This window comes from Sinocyclocheilus grahami, unplaced genomic scaffold (genome assembly GCF_001515645.1).
Source record: "Sinocyclocheilus grahami isolate Dianchi unplaced genomic scaffold, SAMN03320097.WGS_v1.1 scaffold7408.1, whole genome shotgun sequence".
Classification (NCBI taxonomy): domain Eukaryota; kingdom Metazoa; phylum Chordata; class Actinopteri; order Cypriniformes; family Cyprinidae; genus Sinocyclocheilus; species Sinocyclocheilus grahami.
This window is the reverse complement of record NW_015511457.1, coordinates 23,560-24,098: the sequence shown is the minus strand read 5'-3', so window position 1 is coordinate 24,098 and position 539 is coordinate 23,560. Positions and strand designations below refer to the sequence as shown.

The following is a 539-nucleotide window of genomic DNA, read 5'->3' as shown; positions in this document are numbered from 1 at the left end:
TTTTGTGTTCCTCTGTCAAAGGAAAAGCAGAGGAGGTACACATTGACACATTTTTGATGCATAACAGGGTTAAAACTATATTCTTAATAGATGTTTTGACATACCTCCCTAAAAAAAAGCAAAGAATAACAGTATTGCCTTTGTTTCTGAAGTTTTTAAACGGCTAATATGAGTTTCAAAGATTTGTGTGATGTAAGAATAATACCCAACTTCTCTGATTTTAGCGCATAGTGTAGTGAGCACCAATTGCCTCATTCACGGTTCACTTTGTTCCCTAACAGATTTTGAAAAAATGGCTTGTGCAGCCGACAGCTGCATCCAATTCACGCGTCATGCAAGTGATGTTCTGCTCAACCTGAACCGACTGCGTAGCAGAGATATCTTTACAGATGTCATGATTCTGGTCAACAGACAACAGTTTCGAGCACACAAAACAGTCCTTATGGCATGCAGGTGCAATTAAAGATTATTTGGATTTGTTACATGCTTTCTTGTAGTGGAAATACGTTAATTTGAGACCCCAAAAGCTTACTAAAAAT

At 37.7% G+C, this 539-nt stretch overlaps 1 protein-coding gene across 1 annotated transcript in view; it reads left to right on the top strand.

Moving 5' to 3' along the window:
- The first annotated feature begins 251 nt into the window (after positions 1 to 251).
- The window catches only part of LOC107577835 (B-cell lymphoma 6 protein homolog), a 2,158-nt gene continuing 1,870 nt past the window's right edge, over positions 252 to 539 (top strand). The window contains exon 1 of the mRNA XM_016263866.1: positions 252 to 453. Within this exon, the coding sequence (XP_016119352.1) occupies positions 293 to 453 (161 nt within the window). The 5' untranslated portion in view covers positions 252 to 292. The remainder of the gene's footprint in view (positions 454 to 539) is intronic.